Raw genomic sequence first — 24,672 nt, forward strand, 5'->3', positions numbered from 1 at the left:
TCATGCCTTCCGATATCTTTCACGAGCGAGTCATTTGTTAGCGAATGCCATTTCCGATATAGGCTATCGCCTATACGCTAGCAAGTCGCCGTAAGTCGCCTTTCCATCAGCGATCAGCACCCGCCAAGTCGACCCGAATCACGATAGCCCGGGACGGACAGAAATCAATACGCGTTCTCACAGTTTACAGAGTTCCCCGAGTTTCCATGAAATGTGAATTCTGCAACGTCAGCTATCTCCCGAGTGGATATCAACGAGGTCCAGTGGGCCGTTTAATGCAGCGATCGGCCGGCTTTCGACATCTTTGCATGCATCTCGAATAACGAGATAACGCATGCCTGAATCATGCAAACGTAAACTCTGCGGAATAGAAAATTCAAGCATCTCTCTTTCTCTCTATTCTTAGCAAAATTCGGTTAACGAAGAGAGAGAGTTGATGACGAAAATATCTAATACGGGAATTCCGCGAATAAAGTTTCAGAAATACGAAGCATTATTACGCGATCTCATTTTCTTTCACGAGACGCGGGCAGCTGAGCGGATCTGGAATAATAACGAAGACAAAACGCCACTAAGGCGGCCGCTTAATAAGGATCGCGGCGTATAAAAGCAAGTGGCTGTAGCCTTTAGAAGACGATGCAGCTTCCGAATAACGGGGGATGATCACGTTTTTCCCTTCCCTCTGGATAATCGAACCCTTTCATAGCTTCCTCGCGCTCTCTCACGTATATCTCTCACCCTTTCCTCGGTCTTTCGTTATCACCGCGGCTATGTCTTCGGTATAGAAACAGCCTAAGCAATCTCGTCATGCCGTTGACAAACCTCCGTATCCGATAAAGGATAGCACGTCGTGAACCGTTTGATTAGAAAGGGTAAAATAATTTGTTTTCCTGAACCCGTCGTTACTCACGCCAGGGATCAATATTGGCAGAAATAATACTTTCATCGCTTCAGTATTTTAGTGTTATCGTTTGTCTTCGGAATACCAAGGTATAACAAGGGCTAAACCACGCAGTTATGAAATATACATGTATAATAAATCGCTATCGGGGGACCGATGGTAATATATCATATTTATTTTCAACCATTATTTCTTCTCTCGATTCGCGATTCCATTTTGTATATTTTCGTCGCCCCGAACGTAAAAATAATACGCTCGAGTAGCAAAGTCGGCATAAATAAATTATTGTACAAACGTATTCGTCCGTAATCGAAATTATTATTTTAGTCTCCGCAGAAACTAAAGATAGACTCGAACCGATGACGTAATACAACAGGTGGGATGTTACGATCGCGAGAGACCATCTCGTGCGCAAGTTCCTTGACCTGCCGACAGGCAGGCAAACGCTCGGGGTAGGCAGGTTACATACATACACAGCTGGAGAAATTCACTCACGATTTTATGATGAAGATGTTGCAGCTCCCTCTCGGTGACTCTTCTGCGAGAGAGCTCGCGCTGCTCCCGCCTGTACTGGCTGTACTTGTAGAAGAGGTACATCCCGGGTAAAGCTAACACCACCAGGGGTTTCATCAGGCCGGTCCGTCCGCCACCGCCGCGAGCACGTGGCTCCGGTGGTTCGTCCAGATCCTCCAGCTGACCGGCTCCCTCGGCGACGGCCGGCACGGCCGCACCAGCTGCTGGCATCCTTCTGTCAAAGGATATTTAATCATTTTTATTTAAATAATTAATTGATCTCTCATTAAAAATTGTACAAATTATGAATAAGAATTTTCGCGTGAGAAAGAAAGAAAGCTAGAGTCTCGTTGCGTCTGATAATTTAAACGAAACAATTCAAAAAAAAATTTTTTTTAAGAGACTTAAATATTTTCTTTCTCTCTCTCTCTCTCTCTCTCTCTCTCTCTTCCTCTCTCTTTTTCTCTTTAAATTACTACACAAGGACTCTAGTGACCGATACAGCACACTGCTGCGCCGAACAATATACTCGTTCCGGTGCATTGAGAAGCTCATTGAGGATATCGAACCGCTACGCCAGCTATTCCGCTCGTTCGAAGAACATCCGGTAAACTGAAAGCATCGGGTTCGATTGCCGTCAACTTTCTTTATCTTCGATCTTTTCCCTGTTTAATATGCACACGCACGTATTTTTTCATTCATACTCTTTTCAAATAAATCTCGAAAGAATATATCAATTCGTGCGAAAAGCACGGCGTACTCGACGACGAGCGAGGCACGGGATTTCAGATTCAGTTCTTCGACTCCGAACGAATGGAGAATTTTAGGTCGACAAAAAAAATTAGCTATTGGTTATTGGTTTTCCATCAAATCCGTTTTTTTACCGTTTCGTTGCGCCGGGTCGGAAAGTCGCGCACCGATTTTAGTCGTCTCGAATTCCAGACACGAACTCGCCTCTTGTCTCTCCGCCTCTTCTTCATTTTTATTTATAATCCTCCGTAATGTCGCGCTATGACATCTGAGGGAAAATGGTTTCCAGGTCCGCATTTATCCTCTAATCTTGCGACTTTAATCTCGCAGCTGTCCGGATTGTGATTATTTCCGCGATCTCTTGCGAGTTTTTATATTTATATAGGAGCAATATACGAGAAGAAAAGGAAGAACCAGATGTTTTGCAGATGTTTTTTTGGAATTTTGCAAATAGACGACTAATCGGAAGATGAAACGCTCTTCCATGATTCTAATTTCAAAGATCTTTCAAAGATTAATAATCACGAGCTAATCTATTCAAAGTTTACGGATTACGAATGCATAGCGCGTTCATCGATCATGCTAGACTGACTGCGATTAAGACTGCAATTATACCATCCATGTCAAGCATCTAAAATATCCTATTGGGAATTAAAATCGTATCGACTTTCTCGGATAAAGAACCCACGAGATTTACTTGATATCACGAAGACGTCCACTTAATTTCGATCTTATGCATCAAAGATACCGAAGATATCGCGTCTACGGATCTTCGTGACTTCAATGAAATTTCGTAATCTACTTGCCGGTCGTTCACCATCTATATTTAATCCAGTCGTCTACTTGCCGTTCTATTCTTAAACCGGCTGCTCTAGAAATACACGCGCAGCTCGCTCTATATCGCCGTCGTCCGCAGTCAGGTCGTATACCCTGCTTCGTTGCACTTTGTAGGGAGACGTAGTATACGTCGTCGTCGGTGATACGCGCGCTCACGACAATGCCTCTTTGTCGATGATCTCCTGAACGTATCGCGATGATAAGCAATGATAAGAGCAACAATAAGAGCGAGCAAGTCAACTTCACGAGCGGCGAATGTCATGTTTGCGAATACGCATGCTTTTAATCAATGGTCCAAGACTGAATGCGAAAACATGCAAAATAAATAATGCATCAATCACGTTTATTTATCTGCCTTTGCGCATCAGCGTATGCAAATATTTTATCGAGACAATTTTCAGCCACGTTCGCGAGCGTGCGCGCAGTTTGTAATAAATGATTGGTATCAAAGGTTAAGCGTTGGGACCCTTGTGTGTTTTATGAAATCTTTGCAATCTCGATAACACTGCGTCTACTCGATCCTTTCGCAACTGAATGCAACAAACAATGATACATTTATACGTTCGGAAAAAAATTGCCTCGCCATGGAATCAAAATTATGTAATATATTAATATAATAATAATTATGGACATTAATTTTTTCTCTGTCTCACATTCTTGCGCGTTCTCTCTATATTTTTTTAAGATAGATTTTCTAAAAAATTTTTACATGTTGGAAATTCATCGAGTGCTAGTAAAATGTATTAAAATTGCGTTTGCCTGTTTAAAGTGATTATCGTTGCAGTTATTTCTGGCGATAGGCGCGTGCAACGATCGATACATCATCGTTACCGAACGCGAGGACGTACTTTTTCGCGTGTTCTACCAACTCGACGTGACAATTTACGCTAAATTCGCGCGAAACTCGATGCCGTCGAGATAGGAGGGATCAACGATACGTACGTAAAACGCGCGCATACGCGTTATCGCCATGGGAGGCAATATATTATCGGAAATGAATCGATATATCGACTCATCGTTGTTTTGCACTTCGCACTCGGCGCCGCGAAAACATACATGACCTGAGGGATTTCACGACGGTATACGACACGAGTAATTTCGCAAAGGACAAGGTCGATGCTGTAAGCTTTTTACAGATTTCCTTTCATAGGTAATCACGGATCGAAATGTTTTCTCATCGGAAGAGAAGGAGAGAGAGAGAGAGAGAGAGAGAGAGAGAGAGAGAGAGAGAGAGAAAAGAGAAAAAGAGATTATCATAATCAAATGACACGTGCAACTAATATTAAATTAATTTGCAATAATTAAAGCTGTCAAGAGTGGTACTATATAATCCCTTATAGGATTAACATTATATTCATTAACATGCTGGTATACTTTCTTCAAGAAAGTTAGTCGCGCAAGATGTGAATTTCAATTCGAATCGATGTTGTCGCTACCCGAGCTGTCAGAGTTGAGTTAGAGACAATACCCGGAAGTCTCTGATTTAATTAATATATTCGGAAATTCGGATGAATTTCGCGTCAACCGCACCCCGTGCGAACCGAGGACGACGAGGGGCGGTCAAATGGTGTTAGAAGAAAATTATTACGTTGTTAGAGCGCGAATATTATCGGGCCGATCTGATATCGCACGTACGTATGCAGTTTGCCTTGACACAGCGTTGACACAGCGCGGTCGCGCGAGCAAGGACAACCCCAACATTGCGGGATAACATCGTTCACGATATTTCTACGGCCAAGTACACATTCCGCGTCCGCTATTTTTATGTTCTTTCTACTGTCAAGTCTCGGTTCGATTGACTCGCCACGCTATTAGAATCGATCTGGGCGCTCTTTTTTTGTCTTCGCGCTGTTCGATGAAAAAGTATAACAAGGCGGCGAACGTCAGCTCTAGCTGCAGCAGCGCACCATCAGTCAACATTTGATGAACAGACACGACATAAGTCTCTAGTTGATCACCTGTATAAGGTGAAGGCAATATGGGTGAAATATAATATATTTATCTTGGCGTATCTCTCGAATTAAAAAGTCAAATAAGTATTGATTAATCTAAACAAATCTATTCCAATGGTGGTTTACTCACAACTATATTGTAAAAAGTATGTTTTCATGAGCACACGAAAGCTCTTTCGATGATGTATAGTACATGAGATTTGCTCGACGTAAAATAATGATTGTCAAGTTTGTAGAGAACGAGACAGACTAAGTTCTAAACATTTAAGTGTAAAGTTGTTGTCACACTAGTCGTGCTGTTTGTCGCGCGACCAGGCAAGAAACATCAATCACTAACGCAATGGGGTACCCCTGTCGCAGATTGTGCCATCAGTTTTCTGCCAACTACGGCGAATCGTCGTACCATCATTCTTCGCGCCTCGCTACGAGATTTTACATCGAGATTTCCTTCAAAAAATCGATTCACGGATCTGCTTTTCATTATCGATTATATCATTAGAAACACATCGTTTCCACCACGTCGTTTGCGTGTCGGACACAAAATCGGCTGAGCTTCATTCATCCTCGCAGCAGCTGCTACTATCGCCGATGTATAACGTCGAGGACGCGTGAAGCGCTATGACGAGAACTATGTCTCTCTCGTCACCTGTCATTGTTCCCGCCAAGACGATGCGTACTATATGTCCGCGCGAATCATCGACCATCGCGTGTCGCCCGCCTTCATCGACCCCCGGTGGCGAGTACATCGGGAAATACCAAACGTTTTTCGCACGAGGAAGAGTTTACTCATCTTCGCGAGAGAGTAAATCTTGTCCCCGTGGGATGGAGACGCGCGTGTCACCTCCTACGAGAACATCCCGAAATATCTCACTCTGGCATCACGTGCGATTTTATCCGCCACGTAGTTAATCGCTCTCGACGCGAGCTTTCAACCCACGTTCGTCACTTACATCGTCCTGTCCTCTTCACCCCTCCAAGACAAGTCGCAAACAGGATGTGCGAAGAAGAAGGAGCCTTCTCCTCCTCTCGCGCGCGCTCAGCTCAGCTCAGCTTCAGCACAGCCGAACGCATCGCCGTACTATCCAAACCGGCGGCTGCACTGGCGGCGTGCCTGGCAAGCCGAGGCAACCCTTGCGAGCACACTGCTCGCTCCGTGCAACCCCCGGCTCGCTCGCGCGCCCCCGTACGCCGCGATTCGTGCGCGCCCGGCCGGCGCGTCGGCCGCTTCCGGAGAAACGTATACCTACTCTCCGCCGAGCAGAGAGCACCACCGAGAAAGCGAGAGAAAGAGAGAGAGAGAGAGAAACGGATGCGCGATGCCAGGTTGCGTGACGCAATGCGTGGTGGAGCGCCGCACGAAACCGACCCGATCGAAACAGTTATGCCGGCTTGGTGGCCGGGCAGCCACTGAAAGGGATGATGGGCGATGCTGATTGCTGCTACTGTTACTGCTACTGCTGATGTTGCTGCTGCTGGTGCTGCTGCTGTTGGCTTTGGCTCTGTAGCAAAAGCTCTGTTGGTTGGAGGAGGATCGATAAAAGAAGGAGGGAAAAGCGATGGACGTCTGAGGAAGAAACGAGGGATGTAGGTATCTCTGTGAGAGGTCTTCTCTTATGAGATGCGTTCCCGTTGCACCCTCCGATCTGTCAGAGCAATCGTTTTTCCAATGTCGAGACGGTCTTACCTTTCCCCTTCTTTTCTCTTTTTCTTTCTCGCTCTCTCTTTCTATCTCGTCTTACCCCCTACGGTCTAACAATCTCGCATCGTTACGGTATTCGAGTTTAGTGAACTTTCGATAAAAGTTTCCCGATAAATGTTCCGCTTTCTATAGGGCACATCTGTTATTGAATTAGAATTACGATAATTGATTCCTTCTGTAACGAGTTAACATTTATCGAATCGCGCTTTTATACAATCGTAGGAGATTTATAAATTAAGAGATTAAAGAAACAATGTTTCACAGTGCTATTGCCATCTAAAAAAACGCCTTTCTTTTTAGATTATTATTAACTAAAAATCAATTTATCTATATTATTATTTGTATATTTTTGTATTCTTCGAACTATCATTTTTGCAATATCTACAGAATGGTTTCGATTGATCGTTCGCTTCGCCGCATAATATTATCATGCATATGAAGAAGAAACGAGAGCTCCATCATTCTCTTGAATCACAGCCAGGAATTTCGAGCGAGACCATTTTTCGTGACGTTTGACCCGTTTCTATCGAACGGCGGTGACGTCACCGCGCAGAATGTCAGATCAATGGTCCCCGGGGAGTTGGTGATGGATGCTTTCCTACCCTTTCGCACATTTCCCTAACTTAAGGTACCATGGTACCAGTCATGTGATAACGCGTGCGATTATGCACCATCAGCTCATACACTAGTTTTCGGTCCGATAAAAGTTGAGAAAAGCGGTACAGACCAATAATGCAACCTCGAGGCAACTTGTACGAGGTACAGTATACGAGAATAAATTCAAAAAAGAGTAGCTGTAAGCCATGCGAGAAAGGATGCCTTTAAATTTGCGTCAAGATGTATACGCTTAATGTTTTCTTAACGACCGTTCGGCTGCATCGCACACTATTTCCGTGGGCTGAAAAGAAAGTCGAGTTTGCCGTCAAAGAGATATTTCGCAAATGACCTTTCTCTGATCCATATAGGTTTACCACGTAATTGAACGACCGGCAGTAATTTGTACCTGAATTTAAATCGCTGTTGCGGATGAAGGCTCTGATTAATGTTACGTTATCGGACATACATTGCCCGGGTGACTCTTCGCATTAAACCACCCACGGTTCTCTCGGATGAGAGCCTCTGGTACGACGTCATACAGAGTTCAATGACGTCACAGAGCGTTCGATACGAGAGCGCGGGAAGCCTTCGTAGTGGGGAGATTGCTACGCCGATGAGAGATGAGAATAGAGAGGAGCAGCGCGGTTCTGGAGGGAAAGGAGAAAACGTCACAGACGACGAGAAACCGGCGTGGAAAGAGGAACTTTTCACGTCGTTCCGGCCACGCGCGCATTCCCGCGCGCTCGTTATCTGATTCTTATCATCTGATTATTATCGCTACATTTATCACGCAGATAACGACGCACAACCCGTACCAGCTATCTTACGCATTTTCACGCTCTCGCCCCGATGTTTGATCAGAAGATACCGCTGCTCCGATGGCGCGCATTAATTGACGATCTCTTTTATTATGATTGCGCGATGTTTCATTAACTGCGGATAAGCTGCGGAAGATCGATTATGTATTATATATAAGTATATACAAGTTCTCGCGCGCACAATGCAATACCGCTCCAAGATTTCTCTCCGCGCGGTCTTTCCGCCCGCGTGCGGATGCGGCGCCGCACTGCGCCACCCCCACTATCAGTCGCCACCCCGCGCTCATAAAGGCAACCCCCCTTGTAATTCTCTTACTGTGGCAAGAAATGGCTCTTCCGTGCACTTTGTCGTAAATCCCTCGCCACTTCGCCCCGGAAGAGGTCCGAGAAGCCTGCGAGAGTTACCGCGTTGAAAGTTACGGCATCCTGGCTCGCTTTACCCCGCTAAAACTAGTTTAAAATATTATTTTCCCAATTATTTCAATCTACGAGAGTGCCACGTGAAATGTTCGCATTCATACGATCGCGAATAATCCATCGCTTAATCACCCATAAACTACTCCATGTTTTCTCCTTTACTTAATCATGTCAAATGATTAAATTAAACGCTCTATACATTATGTATGTAAAAGCTGTACAAAAAGAAATATGACTTCCCTTTTGCCCCGTCGAGGAGAATGATTACGATGTTTCATTGTCTTTGTCAGGTAGAAAGCTATCGTTCGCAAAGTGTCGATTTCCTCTGGGTAGAAACTAAGTAGGAGTAATGCTATTTACGGATTAGCAGGTGCAGACAATACAAAAATTCTCAGAATATGTCAGTATTAATCAACCGAGGCATATTAATCTGCCGGTGAAACGCGTAATCGGTGTAATTTATGCGTCCGGTTTCGCCGAGAAATTAGAGTAAATTGAAATGGCTGGCGAAACGTAAAAACGGGTTCTACAGGGAGACTTGATCGCGAGAACGCGATGAAATTAATCTCTATGTTCTCGTTAACTCTGATAGAAAAGATTTACATCCATTTCATGTAAAACAGAAGAACATTCAGTTAACGATAGAATGAAGAAAGTGAATGCTATTCTCTTATATCTACTCAGCATTAGTAATTAATAGTGTCTCGATGATATTCTCTTCTTGAATTTTTTAAAATAAAATATACGTAAATTTTTATAAGACATCTTATATTGGCGTCTTCTATCTAAGTAGTTAAATGCTGAACCTAGAAATATTTGAGATACTATAATAGATTAAAAAAAAAAAAGAAAACAAAAATCAAGGTCAAAATAAACCAAGCTTTAAATCCGAGATATAGTATATTTTCCCGTCACTGTATTTTCCTTTGACAGAACAGTACCGCCATCGCTCTGGTGAAAGCCGACCTTGTTCAAGAAAGACCACCGATGTTCTCTTACCAGGAAAATCCAAGCCATTCGACTTGCTGGGTAACGTCGTTCCTGGCTCTAGTGATAAAACCAGAGCGACCATAACTGAACCATTGGTATACGGCAAACCGTTGGTCTCATTAAATAGTATGATAGACGTTTATACCCGTATCACGTTACGACCGCGATCTGTTTTTATATTTAAAAAAATCTCCACTTTCTATCGTTATTACATAAAAGTCCATTTCTTATCGATTCACACCGCGTAGTCTCGTATGACAGGATATTAACATGAATGATTGCGTCTTAAGCTATCGCGATAGAAAACATTACTTTCAGAGTGGCAAATGCGTAACTTAATAGCCGTACAACTCAATGAATAATGGCACCAATTGCGTGCGCAAATTAGCCGAATGATCCCTGAGAATACTAGTACAAATAGAGATGGTGCATCGCGATAGAAGAGCCTAAACCATTTATCTCGTCATGATGGTTAGATAAATTCGGATTTCAAATCTAAAATGACTTCTTCCTCGCGTGTTCTATCTCGCAGACATCGACGTGTATCTGAAAAGTAATTCATGCAGGGGGGGGGGGAGGAACTTGGTCCAGGCACGCGGGTTCATCATCCGATCGAGAGATATTGCGCCTTCAGAGCTTGGCCCCATCTTTTCCGCATAAACTAAACGAAGATTTGTGGTCCGCTGATTAATGGTTCGTTAGTCACGCAGTTACGAGGTGTCAGAGTTCAGCGGCGCTATTGGGTTTATATCAGCAGCCTCGTCTAACGACAAATGTCACGAAATCTTCCTCTGACAGCTGATATATGATATCGCGTGCGCAACTCGGACGATCTATTATTTCGTAGCACGGCGCGTCGAAACGAGCTTTCAAAACGTTTACTTTCTAGCCAGAGTCTTTGAGTAGCGAATTAATTACACGCTAATATTTCCGACGCATCGTAAAGTGCTTCTACTCAGCGTCTCCTTTAACGCGTACACATTGTACCGAGAAATATCTTCTTTGTTAATTAACTGAATAATTAGCTGATTTGTTTGAAATATTCAGATAAAACTTTGAGCGAGTTAATCGAACGAATCGAGATCTTAATTTTCATTAAGCATATTATTATTCTTCGCCGTCAGAGTTTTTTTCAAACTAATCAGTTAATCAGTAATTAGTAATTAGTTCAACATTTTATAACATGAGTATAAATCCTACCAATAATTTCTTTTTTTTCCGTAAAAATAATTTTCCTTGGAATAATCTCTTTTTAAACAAGATTGTACAGGATGTACTTCGTGTGTGTTAAATTCTCTAAATTATATTTAGATGTGCGAATTGTTTAATATTTTGTGCTTCAAGATTTCAGCACGAGTTAATGAATAAAAATATATCTGCCAACAGGAGCCGTCCTTGTCGGCGTCTCTTATCAGTAGAATTTCCTCGCTGTGTTTTTAGCGTTAGCCGATACGTTATCCCACAGGATGTTACAAAGTCCTGCGATAAAATCCTGGTGCAATTCCTAAAATTTATGAGCGCTACCTACCAATTCATATACAACAGGAGCAATCTCTGCTAATGTTTGACAAAGCAATTATAATAAAAGTATCGCGATTTGTTCCACAGCTTTATTTATTCCTATGCTTATATTCGATGACATAGTTTTCGAGATGACAGTGTATCTCTTGTACAAACGTGATGCGATCGTATTTTATGATATTTCATTTATCGTTTTTCGTAGAAAAGAAAAAAAATTTTTATTTACGTCGTTTTTTTTTTTTTTTTCAAAATACTATTCGCATTCTGAATCATGACAATCGTGAAAAATTGTAAAATATTCGTTCGCGATATACAGCAAAGTCGCAACAGCGACTGAACGAGTGCACAGACGAGGCTTATAAACGGTCGTCTAAATTTGGATCATACGAGGGGATACAGCGAGACGATAGAACGTTTATAAATTCTATTCTTCACGATGAAAATTCATGTAAAACGCGCAAATTACGAGAACTGCGTCGACTTTGCCTTCGTTGTTTTGTTCGGCGTACAAATATGAATTGGAGAGAAGAAAAAATATTTAAAAAATTGATCGATATAATTTTATCATTTTCTAAAATATCCTTGGATGATGCCGATGATTGCAGAAGCAAAATCGACGCGATTCATATCGGATTCATTCTGTGTTCGAGACGATTTCAAAATAATTTTTACCAACGCGTTATAATTGACTTGTAAAATTGACGTGCCGTAACGAATACACGGTTTCCTTAAAAGTGAAAGTAAAAGTTGCGCACATATGATACATTTATGCGCTTGCTGTGCTAAACGCATGGTCCGAATCCTATCCTTATCGTTATCTGTATCGGTCATCGTGAATGCAACGGGACATTCCTAGCGAAGCGACGTACAATTTATAATAACGAGGGTGCAGAAATGACGAGAGAAAAAATTACGAGAATATAATTAAAAGGGAATATTATATTTTTTATTCCATATTTATAAAATTTATTTAATTTTGCGCAATGAAGAAGAATGTAATTTAATTAGTACACGAGGCGGAGCAGCTCCCTAAAAGGCGGTGTAGAGAATGCGCGAGCGGGAATTAATTTATTTCTTTACGTCTTTGTATACGTGACATAGCTTTTTGATTCGTGTTGGCTGACGTTCAACGAGCAATTTTAATTAAGTCACATTGTGACTAATGCGCGAGCACACGCGTTAAACGAGCCTGTGACTCAGGATTCGTCCCTGTGAGTTTTAAGACTGGCGAATTACAAAATAGCACAGTGACGAAAATTAATTATCTTTTACATCCAAAAAACAAGTTATCTCTTTCCCTCTTTTTCTTTCTTAGAGACGAACACCGAAATAACTGGCAATTTACTTAAAGTCATCGTTGCTTAATCACGTCGCGATTCTACAGACGACGCGACCGCTTGTAACATTTTGGATCCCGTAGGATTTTAAATCCGGCATTTAAAGAGAAAGCCTGGGGACGTTAATTGCGACTGGTCGCTAAACTTCGCGGCTTTACGATACGAAACGTATCGCTGCCGAGATATTTCAAAGCTACGCCCGGGGACCGCTGCTGCATCCTCGATGCGAATTTTATTTCAGGATGAAAAGAACGTCGTCTTATTGCCTTTGGGGAATCGGACCGGGGCGCGACGCCGGTAACCAGGAATCGGATATTTTTGGCCCTCCTCGTTTCGCTTCGCAGTCTCGTTCCTTCGGATAGCTGGGTATACGTTCAGGGCGACCGCATTTTTTTTCCGCACGAGAGGAAGGCAAAAATAAATATTTTCGTAAAGCTTTATTACATCCGTGCGCCGAGCTAAAATCGGACGCTTGCGCTTTGTCCACGCGCGAATATATTCGGTAGCTAAATATTGACGTTGAAGAAATATATCTAACATCGTGTTGTGCACGATCACTGATACATGTATTTCATCCTAATATGGATCGACGCGCCGTTGTCAATTATACCTCGTTTCGACGCGATCGACCATGCGATTTGTCTGATCAACGATTCGATTCGCGAATAAAATCCAGCTCCAACGCGTAAGACTTTCTTTACATTTAATCAGAATATGATACAAGATAATTTTTAAATCTTTCGTGTACTATACTGACTGCTGCGCTACTCTTTTATCTATAATTAAATAAATTTGATTTCTAGAACATATCTTCTATTTTGGAAATAAATAAACTTTATATATTATTATAAAATATTTTTGTAAAGTGTGCCGTATGATTTGATAAACTGCAATGAGAAAATCCCAAATTTAAAAAAGATGTCTCCTCGGAATAGGAAATTTTGGCGTAAAATAATAATATTAATCGTATTCCCATTCTCTTTATCTTATATATACCATCTCGCTTCCCTTCAGGAACCGGTGTTTTCTTCCCAAAAAATATCAGAGAAGTTCACTGTTCTATTCAGTCGCGATTCGATCGATTTCACGACTCTATACCGTTCGGTCCTATCTGTTCATCTGCTCCTGCGCATAGTGTCCCTACTGTGAAATAGTTTTCTCCCTTTTTTAACCTCTGGATTCTTCGAATTTCGATCTCCGAACATCATCACAATGTGCGAAAGTCGCCCATAAGTCGTCACCGCTATTATGTGCGTGCGAATCGCACAATCTTTATGACATTTTTCGAAGTTTTATAGCGTTCGAGCCCCGACAGGACATAAGGGGGGACATTTCCCGACGTGCATCGTGCGATCGATAGTGCTATGCAACGACCTCTTAGACCTCTGCTTTCGCGCCTTCAACAGCATGCATTATAATGTCCTCGCGTTGTAATTTTGCTGCACTCAGACCAAGTAGATTTTCGAGAGAAAAAAGAATAAGATCGCGAGTGGGAGAGAACGAGTTGAGTCACGCCAACTGCATTGCGATTTGCCGCTTTTCGTTCACAATAAACGCGACGATATTCTCGGTGCTCTGGTCTTATACAGATCTCCTCCGCAAAGATTTTTTATGCACGATGTGCTCTAGCGGTCGCTCCAGCATCAAAAGCTGAATGGCAGTCGTTACATTACGTTGCAGGTATACATAGTAGCGGCACTTAACGGTGAAAGTGTGTCACCACGTTTTTAATTTGTATTTTATCGTCATAGACCGGCGGTCTTGAGACCTTCGCGCGTCATAGACCGAGATGGAGTTCCTGCATCCAGTAACAAAAAATTGAAAAAATCCGTTTCCGTATCCTTTCGATGGATAAGCGAGTTATGGCAATGTATTGCATAGATAATGATCGGAACGGAAATAGATTTTTAATATTAAAAGGAATATATTGCAAAATTTGAACGCTACCACAACAACTGCTCTTTGCTCTTCAGGCAATAGTACTTCTCTCAACACATACATACATAATCATAACATTTCGAAGAATATAAACTCGCGCAGATCGTTTGCGATTTTCATGGACAAAATGTCAGATTTCGAAATATAATATTATAAATAAGAAACAGTAAACGCAAGATTGACTTTGTGTCTCGACTCGACACTCGACTATAATTAGTAATTAGCATCAGCATAAAATTAAACGAAACATTATTGCCTTAGAGTAATGTAGAATTGCAGAATTCTCTATAGCTTATCACGCGTTTATCCGAAAATTTAAATTTCTAAAATTCCTTTCAAGAAAATATTTTAATAGAGAATATTCATATTACATTCAATTCTATATAAGAAATAATATTTAGCATTGTAACTCAAGATATAAAGAAATAATATAAACATATTACTGTGATGGTGAATGTTATAGAGTTGTAGAATTTTCTATAGCTTATCTCATGCGTTTATCTGAAAATTGCAAATTGTTAAAATTCTTTTCTTTTTTCTAAAATTCCTTCGCCAAGAAATACTTTATAATACGGAATATTTATTATCTCCAATTCTATAGGAAATAATATTTATCGCTGTAACACACGATATATAAAGAAATAGTGTAAACATTGCTTTATTATGCCGCTGTGATGGTCGCAAGGCGTAAACACGATTAAAGGTCCACGAGGGTTGTGTGTCTGCCTCTCCCACTCTCAGTGTTCGAAGAGAGAAAAAAAAAACAGACGCAGATGGCAAGTAGTGGGGCTAGTCAGGCAAGCAAGAGGGGATAGGGTGTGCTACGTTCTCTCGTTCAGGCCGCGTTTGCTTCACGATCAGTCGTTCGTCGCGCGCGCGCCCAGCTGTCAGCTGTCACATTGCCGGCGCTCTTTGACGTTCCGATTTTTCGATTTGTCGTGTCGACGCGCGTGCAAGATCCCATCATAGGATATTCACGAACAGGATCGATCATCCCTTCGTAATAACTTGAAAACAGGGGAGGGGAAAATTTATTTTGACTAACAAAATTTAATTATTATTAAGCTGATTGGCGATTTGTGCCAAACCTGATAAAAGTTTTGTTTTGTTGTTATTGCGACGATGACGGGCAAAGTTTGACGACTCTCGAAAGGAATTATATAGTTATATAGCGGAGTGGAAGTGACGTTTAGTTGAGTGGAAGTGACATTTGTCGAATGGTGACCCCGTAACACGTCGTCAGCCGGCTCTGCTTTCTCGTTAATTTTGGAGTAATCGGTGAATCGGCCAATTACCATCGCGCCGGAAGTTCCGGGGAGTGACAACAAGACACGTTCATCGCAGTGTCGTATCACGATCACATTCTTGCTAGGCTTGCAATATTGAAAGCCGAGAGTCGTCGTGTAGAATAGTGCAACGTTTGTCGCGTTCCAATATAATAATAATTACATTGCTCGCTGCGTGTCGTTGCACCGATTACGATTTATCTAATCGTCGTGATAAGCTCCGTGGATTATGGCGCCGGGTGAAATCGGCGTCACAATTAATTAATTTCAATCGGGTCACGATTGAGTGAGTCATCGGGTGAGTGTTTTGTGTGCGTGACGAGCGCATTTCTCTCTCCTCAGGTTCCTCTTCATCGTTTCGCAGGAGCGAAGAGAGACGAGCTCTTGCAAAACGATGATAAATCGGAGCGAATCGTCGAGCGTTTAGAAATCGTTATCAATCGTCGACGAGATTGAGCCCTTGAACAGAACATTCCATTGGCACTCGTCAGCAAATTAATCTATAATAGCTTGCGAATCGGAGCAGGCGTCATTCTTGACGCGACAAGAATCGCGCGGTATCACATTCACGCGTCGATTAAATTTAAAAAAAAATTGCGACGATCAACAACAAGGAGGACGACCGACAGTAGCGAGCGAATACGATAACGAGGAGACACGAGGCAGAAAGAACGTCGTCAGTGGAAAGGAGATCCCGGCCGGCATCTTCCTCTGTCGACGAGCCAACAAGACAACCACGACCATCGGGCAGCTGCTGCTACTTTGAACAAGATCCCGCACGCGAGTTTCGGCGTTCCGCTTCGGAGCCGAAGCCGAAGCCGAAAAGCTCGTAGCGCTTTCAACGAAATCCCAGTCTGTCGGTTCTGCGATTTGTAAAGACGATTGCAGAGGGCAATCAGGAGGGAGAGAGATATGACAAACGAAGCGAATTGATAGTTAGAGGAAGCAGCTCGGAAGAGAAGCCAAGATGATGATGCCACCGCCGCAGGTCGTGGGTGTTTTGTTGAAGAAACCGGGGCAGCAAACGCATCCGCGATTACCTCCCTTGGATCCGCAGGAGACTAAAATTAAAGGTAACGTGCGAATTTTTTTTTATTCTATTCCTTAATATAATGATATTTTTACAAAAGTATAAAAGAGCCTAAAAATGTACAAAAACAGAACAAAATAAATATTTAAAAAATATTAAATTAAAAATATTCCATAGTAACGCGCACGTGTATGATTTTGATAATTAACTGATGATTAACTTGAAATTTAAAAAGATATATATATAAACGAAAATATTTAAAGATGTGTCGAGCGTCAAATTAAAGAATTATCATCACACAGCAACAGCGGTGAATCATTATACGACGCCGATAGCGTATCAAATAGGTTAATTACTATAGTAATTGAGCTCTCTACATAGAGACCTAGTAATCACAAAATTTCCCATTAATTCGGGACACCTTGTTTAGTGATTACAATAAATAGGCATGTGTATGTGTGTTTATTTTAGAAAAACATATCTTTTCACTACAATACGGCGAAACTTTCTTTTCTGTCAATTAATTTCCTGTGTTTGATAGTTGATGAAATTAATTTAAAAAACGCATTCAAAAAACATTGTCGATTAATTTTCTTCGCCAGACAATACAGTTCTATTATTAAAGAACATAAACGATCAAGATCCCTTCGGAGCCTCCCCTCGCTCGGGACGAGCGGCGAAAGATATCGGACCGAAGGAAGAAATGATTTTCATTGTAACAGACTCGCGATTTGCATCTTGTAAACAGGCAACCAAAAGAGACGTAAACTTGCGCCATTCACCTCTGTCGGGTTCCACGCCGGCGTTACGTTATTATCGGTATTATGATTCATTGGGGTATGTTGTTACAACACCAAGTCGCCTAATCGCGGTCTACGCGAGCGAAAATTCACCGTTCCCTGAAATCCGGGTTCCGGCTCTCGTTCTCTAGCTCTCAGACTCCATTATCGATCTCACCGGATATCTTGTTTGTCCAGGAATGCGTTCGCTTCCTTGATTAATAGTTTGTCGCGGCTCGACTTTAACGCAAAATTGATTCGCCAAATGAGAAGAGTGCCTAAAAATAATCTGTGGATCTCCATCATCCAGCTGCCGGATGGGCGTCACGTCGAAAATCTTCGTAAAATGGAATGTAACCCGTGCAAACGCGACAATTAAAGATTAAGTGGCTCCGCCGGCTTGTTTACTCTATTACGCCGATCAGCCGAGCCGGCTCCGTTAACAATTATGTTAATGGAACGGCGACGCGCTAACAACGATAACAGTGTGTGTCGATTTAATACGAGCAAATGAGCAATTTGATGAAGAACAAACGTAAAAATACACGCGCCATCAGCTTTACACAGCCTATTTGCATACAATTATAAAGTTTCTATTTCGGGATGTAAAACTTTGAGAACTGTTTAGATTGCTTTTGATTCTGCTCTCGCTCTCCATGAAAGTCTTGAAATAACAGCAATATTAAACGTTCCTTCGAAACCCGATTCGCGAACAGCTTCTAATATTTCGTACAAATATGAAACGGTAAAGACACCTCATCGCTTTAAAAGGCCTTTTAGAAGTCCGCCTCGTTCGCACGCGATTGACAATTCGTGCTCCGTAATCCGGTATCTGGGCTACCGTGCTAACGGGATACTTTTACGTGGCCATCTATCCAGTGCGCGGGGAACGTGAAAATGGACTCTCTAGCGGGCGAACTCTCGCGGAAAACGTATATTTCTTCTGTGGACAGCAGAAATATATACGAGACATATACCGTGAAATATTATACGTATTAAATCTTAGGAAATCGAAAATGACAGCTCTCGAAGTATAATTGGGAGATTATCCGCGCCATGCGTTAAATGATTTTGATGGCGGTATAATGTAACATAATTTGAGGAACGATCGTATCTGGACTGTGTAAGGCTCTTACAGTAACAGCGTATTAAGAGCGCATTATACGCAGGAAGTGACGGTGACGTTTCAGCGCAAGTGTCGCAAAAATAGATCATTATCCAGAGTTGGATGTTTGCAAACACGAGTTTCGATAAGCTTTATATCGTATCTCTAATCACGCGGATCCATCTAAAATAAACGTGTTGTAAAAATAAACAAAATAATGACGATTGTCGAGCGAACGAAATTACACGCGGCCCGTTAATCTTTGCTTAACGCGAAAAGAGGTAAGATACCTAAATTCCTACGTTTACGGCGGGTCAAGAAACAGTAAGCAAAGAAAGCGGACAAACCTACTTGCGTTGCGGCGTTTTAATGCCGGTTTTCTATATACGACTGTATATCGAATCATTTTTTTTCCTTCCCTTGCGTGTATCGTCCACAATAAGAGTACAACCCTTTCTCTCTTCGAACGGGAACTTTATTAAACTCGCTATACTTTCCGCATTTCTACAAACGGTTACGTCACCGGCGATCCCGACATTGCGAAATCCCGTCGAGATTTTAATGAATCATACTTACTCGATAGCGGCTTTATATTATAATTTCAATCGCAACGCTTTCGCTCTTTAATTATCTCCCGTCATAAAGTGGCTCGTGAGATATCGTATACTTGTATAAAGAACATAAAATATCATCTCTGGTATAAACTTTAATTACTACTTTTCAAAACGCGAAGACTAGTATTGATAATCCTCGTGGCTCTTAAAAATACAATACTTATTGTATAGAAAGCGAGGTATGTTAATAAGAGTTTTACTATCTCTTAAGTCGCGCCGTCCTCGTTCTTTTTTTTTTGTCTTCTTCGAGCTCGGTTTGCAATTTTCGCAAAATAAGAGTCGAGCCTCGGAGACATAAAGGAGTTCTTTGTGACACGAAGGGGCACTGTGCGACTGTGTAAATAGCCAATAGGACCCTTTAAAAAAATCCGCAAGACAGCACGCACGGCTGTCAAGCCCGAACGACAACGCGACGTTTCACATTTCTCGTTCTTCAGCGTGTTCTGCAGCGGGAAACTGGATTTCAAGGTGTTACGTGGCGGTCGCTCTTCGCCGTTGGCGCGATTCATCGTTTTCGATTCGGCGGTTTCGGTGACATTCGCGAAAGAAACGAATCTGTGTATATATACGTTTGATTCGCGCACGATTCCTTTTGCGCAATGAACATCTCTCTTTCTCCCTCTCTCTTTTTCTCTTTCTCTCCGAAGTCCTCTGGACGACTTAAATTAGGGTCACAGTGCCGAATTAAGCACGGTCCACAAGTGCCATTCATGAGGAACTCGACTGGGGATTAAGATATACACATGTAGATAAAGTCGGACCCCATTTGTGTATTCGAGTTTCTGCGATTCTCTAGGAATCCTTTTTATACTTGAGAATCCTCCTGAGAAATCCCTGTCCTCGCATTATACGTTTCGCGAAGTAATCCCCTAAGTATCACTATTCAGGGGACGAAATTGAGCTTGCGCATCCCGACGCAAAGGCGCGGGTCTTTGCGGTTAAGAAGGTTCAATTGAGCTAAGGGAGGCGAAAGAGGATCATTTCTATCGTGCCATGTGCACGACAGATCGAATGAAAGAGTAAGAGAGAGAAAAGTCTAAACAAATTACAACGACGGTGGCTGACCGCACGAGCGCGAATAATAAATCGCGAATAATCGCTCTTGCGTACATATACCGGGTGTCCCACTCGAGCAGATCGACGCAACAACGTTGAATCGTGGCTTAGGTTAAGCTCATCATCGATCGTGAAAGACTCGAATCTCGGCCACGAACGCTTACCTTTCACTAAATGCTCGGCTCCTCGTCTTTTCCGCATGTGTATTCGGCGATCAACCGACTCTCATACGAGTCATTTACAAATCGCTATGGACGTACGAGAAACCAAGTTCGCTCGGATCGAGATCGATTACGGTTCTATTTTCTTAAGAGCGATATCGTTTCTTGAAATCGACACGTATCGCGGTCACGATTCCATATCGGATGTTTCTGCGTCGTTGTTTGCAACGCATATTCACACCCGGTATCTCGTTGCACTCGTTATCACACCCGCGGATGATAACACATCCGGAGTTGTATGACGTTCCTTAAGGTCTGCTCCGATCCTCGAGCATTATTATTTTCATATAATATATAGTCGTGGAACGCACATATAAAAATAAGGGGAAAAAATAGTTTCACATGATTTACTATAATAAGAAAAAAATATCTTTATGCTTTCTCGTTTGCTCCAATTATTATTTAAAATATTAACGCCAGTTATCTCTGTAAACGCTCTCTCAGTTACGTCTTATCGACAGTCGTGTTTGATATCAGCGTTTCTAATTATTGCTAATCTCTCGACTTTCTTCTGCGTCATCCTCGACCTCAGCCGCTTCAACGAAATCGCATCTCGAGCTGGATAGAAATCGAGAAGAATCTCGATGTCGTGTCGCTTTTAATCGAATTTCGATTCCCCGATTCGCGCCAACAATTCTAAAGTCAGAAAAAAGCGATTGTAAAAATATTTTTTGCAAAATCGCGTCCCGATCCGTGTGATTCAGAATCTGCTGTCGCGTATTTTCTCACGATTCGTATCAGTTTTCATCATCTATATTTCTTCAAAAGAATCGCGAATTTCACAGGCTGAGCAAAGACAATAGTTGACTTGCGATTTAAATTCTTCGGTACTAAGATCACGTAGCCTTGCAGCTGTCAACGTCGTCTCGATCTCTCTTGAGCCAAGCGCGACGACAGAGTCGAGACTTGGCTTTTTCCGAATGCACGTGTCCCCTCGTCGGTTTCTCGCGCACACAAATTAATTAGCGCGACTTGACGAGGGGAATGCTGGTCTCTCAAGTGGGTGTAATTAGACGCCCTCGGCTGTGTCGCATCGCGAAGAACACGATAGAAAAGAGCGTCATTTCGTCAACAGCGACGCAGAGAAAAAAAATATTGTTTCAACAACGAGAGAAACCAGACTCGAGGTAAAGAGTTAGAATATAATTGTGCGCTCCAAAACAATTCAGATTTGTAGACCGTACATCGCGTTTATATATTGGGTCAACTATGTAGATGAGATGCGGATCTGACGTATATCGGAGCGTTGGTTCGATAATGACTAGATATAGGGACGATAAAGGGGATGAAACAGAGAGAACCATTTAACGGGATATGTTCGAATTTATCGGCGCATGACCAGAAAAAAGGGCCGGAATAATCTTTCCATCTCCGTCTCGAACAGCTGACGGGAATAATGTCTGCGTCGGACAGGAAATGGCCCTTCCCTGCCCCTGCGTGTCAGATACGGGAACGACTTGTGTTCTTTCATTTTACTTGGTCGAGCGACAGTGACGAAGTAAACACGCGAGAACAAGAGAGAAAGAAGAGACTCGATCGTATTGGCGGAATAGAGAAGATTCCAGTTTATATATATGTGAGAGAGAAACAGAAACGAGCGAGCATCTGGTTCTCTGGAGGGCATCTAATTAAAAAAAAAACAATGAAAGAAATCCACCAGACCTCGAGGGAGGCCTCCCAGACATTCTGTATACAACAGTAACAGTTCAACGATCTGTTTTTTCATGAATAATAATTCGAATATATAATACAATTCCTGCCGTTATTTTCACTTAATTAACTAAAGTAGCTGAAGGAGAAATCATCGCACAATTCCTACTAGTCGCGATACTTTTGATAAATAGAAGCAAAACGACATATTTTGAAACTTTCACTTTGAAATTTTTACATCGGTGTCCTCTGCCAGAGATACAATATAATATATTACCGAGGTGTAAAGAAGTTGGAGGAAGAGGAACGAGCAGCTGACCTGCACGTTCGGAAAACGACTACCTGAGAAGAGAAGAGAAAACGGCGTGTTGCGTGCAGATGCGAGGGAGAAAGAGAGAAACGCGACACTACACAGAGTATTCGGTGATGAAAGAGACAGCGACAGCGACAGTAGCCGGGACGGAAGTCGACGTTGCTTTACACGCGAGCTACAGCCGTTACTGTGGCGGCGAGTGAGACGAACTTACGGTATTCTCGCGGTCGCGAGGACGACGGCGAGCGGCGAATCGATGATACACACGAGGGAGAAGGGACACATTACGGCGCATAAGGAGGATCGAACGAGGATGGAGACAGGTCAGGGCGTTGCACCGCGTTTGCTGTGTGACCTAGTGTTCCCCAGCGGGCACCGTTTAGGTTTCTCTCGGTTTTGCTTCTTATATATCTTCTCTCTCCCGCGGGATTCCCATGTCCGATCGACATACAACGAGCGTGCATTTATAGAATTTTGCCAAGGCGCGCATAATCGCTATCTGCTGTTTGATCGATAATTCCAGCAGAACACGAGAAAGGTAGCGCTAGAAAGTAGTCTACCAGATTGTTTGGAAAATTTCTAATATTAATAATATAAAATAATATTAAAATAAAAGTATATATCTTTTTTATAAATTTAATTCATAATAGTTCAGAGAAGAATAATTTCTCGAAATTAGGACAAGATACAAAAAATCAAATCATCTAAATAATATTCTCAATCGTATATACACTCGTGTTTTGCGAAACAGCAAAAAATTTTCTTTAAAAGTAAAACAAATGCGACTTTTTTCAAATCATGCGATAGACATATAATGTGCGAAAACATTGATAGACACGCTAGATTGTTTTTCTTTATCGATCTCAATCGAGCTTCCGACCAGTTATTCTAATATGTTGCAAGATAAATAAAACATTGTTACGCACATAAATTCGTTTCCTGTACACGCATTTCGCTTTTTCTCTCACTTGTAATACATACGATAATTGATTTCGCGTAATTCTTATAATTCTTTATACTTCTGTATGTAATTCTATAATTTAATACTCTATCTCTATAATTTTAGAATTTCTTTGAATTTTTATTTCTTAATGTAAATTTGCTGAAAATGGAGTATTTAAATGTTAAATGGAATTTAACAATTAAATCGAATATTCCTCTCTCTGTTCGAAGAATAAAATAAAAATTCTCTAGAACAATAATATAATATTAAAAAGATATTTAGAATTATATAATATATTTTTTGAATATGTATATTGTGAACTATGAAAGAATTCTTTTCTTGTCAATGAAAGAGAAACGGTAAAAGAGATCGCATGACGTTTCTACTTACAAGACGGACACGCAGGAGGGGACCCACGTTGCATCTATGGGAACTGTAACGACGTAATTACGGGGGGCTAGGCGCGTTACATCTAATCGTAATGACACGATTGCATCGACAATTCCTTCTGCTTTTTACGCTTCTTGGCCTTATGCGACGCGCGGCGGGAGTCGTTTCCGTTGGGTGCTTTTATATGCAGCGCTCCTCTAAGATATTGTATTGGATCGGATTTCTAAATGGACGGCTGCAATCGCGCCTCGATCATCAATGTAGCGGTTTTATTTCTTCATCCCCCTTCCCTCTCCCTCTTCACTCTCTTTCTCTCTCTCCTATATCACGCACGTGTGATTTTCGAGAAAATCGACTTTCGACCTAGATTCGACTGCGCGGTTCGCCGGTCATTAAATCTCGAGCGCGTTAACGTTATCTCGATTATTACACAGCTTTCTTCATTTCTTATTACATCGCGCTGACCCAGAACTATCCGATTGCGTTCGAATCCATTAATTTACGTTACAAGCACCGAGATATAACGTGTCGTTTAATAGCTATATCGCTCGAGACTTTACACACCGTCTTGGAAAGCGATAATTCAGCACTTGAAATATTTTCTCGAGCGTTTTGTCAACTGCATGACTTAAAAAAAAAAAATGTTTTGATAAGTCAGATGAGAAAGAAGGTGTGGGCATCGTCGTACATTTTATTGTATTTATTCTTTCATCCAACATCCTTTACACGTCCCTCAAAGTTTCTTTCGCCTCTGCGCTCTCATTCATCGCGGTTATTTACGCTACGGACACGTCAACGAGCTAGATCACGCTTGTTCCCTATCCTCACTGTCAAAATAAATGGTCGCCGTCGTCGGAAGTTGCATCCCTGGCCCTTCCTCTCTCGAGAGAACCAGAATCGCCCGCAGAAAACTGGTCCTGCCGGCCTGCGTGTCCTGGAAAAATGTCCTGCACGGGTGCACGTGTATGTCGGCACTTATGCTCGTGTCGCGCGTGCTGCTTTCGCGGTCTATAGG

The 24,672-nt window shown here is 42.0% G+C and overlaps 2 protein-coding genes across 7 annotated transcripts in view; one reads left to right on the forward strand and one right to left on the reverse strand.

Annotated features, from left to right (window-relative positions):
- LOC145935100 (uncharacterized) overlaps window positions 1-24,672 on the reverse strand; it is a 129,504-nt gene that overhangs the window by 21,230 nt on the left and 83,602 nt on the right. For 3 of the 6 annotated variants that reach the window (XM_083036174.1, XM_083036175.1, XM_083036170.1), the window contains one exon: window positions 1,397-1,649. In XM_083036174.1, coding sequence (XP_082892300.1) covers window positions 1,397-1,645 — 249 coding nt within the window. In that variant the 5' untranslated portion in view covers window positions 1,646-1,649. Of the gene's footprint in view, window positions 1-1,396; window positions 1,650-3,011; window positions 3,198-5,903; window positions 6,110-24,672 lie in introns of those variants that run through there. The other 3 variants (XM_083036172.1, XM_083036173.1, XM_083036176.1) reach the window with 3 other exon arrangements.
- LOC145935097 (uncharacterized) overlaps window positions 15,131-24,672 on the forward strand; it is a 32,317-nt gene continuing 22,775 nt past the window's right edge. Inside the window, exon 1 of the mRNA XM_083036161.1 lies at window positions 15,131-16,629. Within this exon, the coding sequence (XP_082892287.1) occupies window positions 16,524-16,629 (106 nt within the window). The 5' untranslated portion in view covers window positions 15,131-16,523. The remainder of the gene's footprint in view (window positions 16,630-24,672) is intronic.

This window comes from Prenolepis imparis, unplaced genomic scaffold (genome assembly GCF_030444845.1).
Source record: "Prenolepis imparis isolate NDT839.2.m4 unplaced genomic scaffold, iyPreImpa1.0 SCAF_4, whole genome shotgun sequence".
Classification (NCBI taxonomy): domain Eukaryota; kingdom Metazoa; phylum Arthropoda; class Insecta; order Hymenoptera; family Formicidae; genus Prenolepis; species Prenolepis imparis.